Genomic DNA, 1,069 nt, shown 5'->3' with positions numbered 1-1,069 from the left:
AAGAGGCCGCTGACTTCGTGAAAAAATGTGAGAAATGCCAAAAAGATACTCCCCAATGATCTACCTAGCGGGTGAGCACCTCCACTCAGTCACTTCCCCTTGGTCGTTCATCAAATGAGGGATGGACATCATCGGCTCTCTCCCCGCGGGGCGAGGTAACGTATGATTTCTTTTGGTTTTAACTGGCTATTTTTCTAAATGGGTGGAAGCATGAACATTTGCCCAGATACGCGAATATGAAGTAATCGCCTTTATATGGAAAAACATCGTGTGCCACTTCAGCCTCCCCAAAGAGGTCAACTGCGACAACAGACCCTAATTCACAGAAAAGAGATCACCGAGTTCTTTGAGAAGTGGCATATCAAAAGAATATTCTCAACACCGCATCACCCCGCAGGAAACGGGCATGCAGAATCCTCCAATAAATCAATACTGAAAATCATGAAGAAAAAGCTTGAGGATGCCAAGGGACTATGGCCGGACTTACTACCAGAAGTGCTTTGGGCCTACCGAACAACGCCAAAGACAAGCACGGGAGAGACGCCCTACTCATTAGTCTATGAGACCGATGCGGTAACACCAGTAGAAGTAGGAGAGTCCAGTTTGAGATATTCCCATGAGAGCGGGCCGAGGAACGATGAAAGCAGAAGGCAACAGCTCGAGGAAGTTGAGGAATGGAAAGATATGGCCTACATAAGGATGATCGCCCAAAAGCAACAGGCAAAATGCTATTATAACAAAAAGGCAAAAGTCAGACCACTCAAAGTCGAGGACTAGGTGCTCAAAGCCAAAACACAAGCAAGCAAAGACCCGTGGGAAGGCAAACTGGGAAAAAATTGGGACGGCCCATACAAAGGCACGGCAGCGACAAACAAAGGGTCATTCCAACTAGAAATAATGGAAGGAAAATTACTACCAAACAACTGGAACGTCGCCCACCCTAAGTACTTCAACTTTTAAGGAAAAGTGTTCTCTGAGTCGTACTCTTTTTCCCTTACTTGAGTTTTATCCCAATTGGGTTTTCTCAAAAAGGTTTTAACGAGGCGAATAGGGGGACACTTCAAGTTGA

General features: G+C 45.7%; 1 protein-coding gene across 1 annotated transcript; it reads left to right on the top strand.

Moving 5' to 3' along the window:
* On the top strand, window positions 256–777 carry LOC109225061. Its single transcript, XM_019389652.1, has one exon. The coding sequence runs from the start codon at window positions 256–258 to the stop codon at window positions 775–777; it is 522 nt and encodes a 173-aa protein (XP_019245197.1).

Source organism: Nicotiana attenuata, chromosome 4, assembly GCF_001879085.1.
Source record: "Nicotiana attenuata strain UT chromosome 4, NIATTr2, whole genome shotgun sequence".
Lineage (NCBI taxonomy): Eukaryota > Viridiplantae > Streptophyta > Magnoliopsida > Solanales > Solanaceae > Nicotiana > Nicotiana attenuata.
This window is presented reverse-complemented; position numbering and strand designations above follow the sequence as displayed.

What these genes read in the sequence shown, in the direction of transcription:
- LOC109225061 (XM_019389652.1), top strand. Translation starts at nt 256, where the DNA reads ATGGAAAAACATCGTGTGCCACTTCAGCCTCCCCAAAGAGGTCAACTG.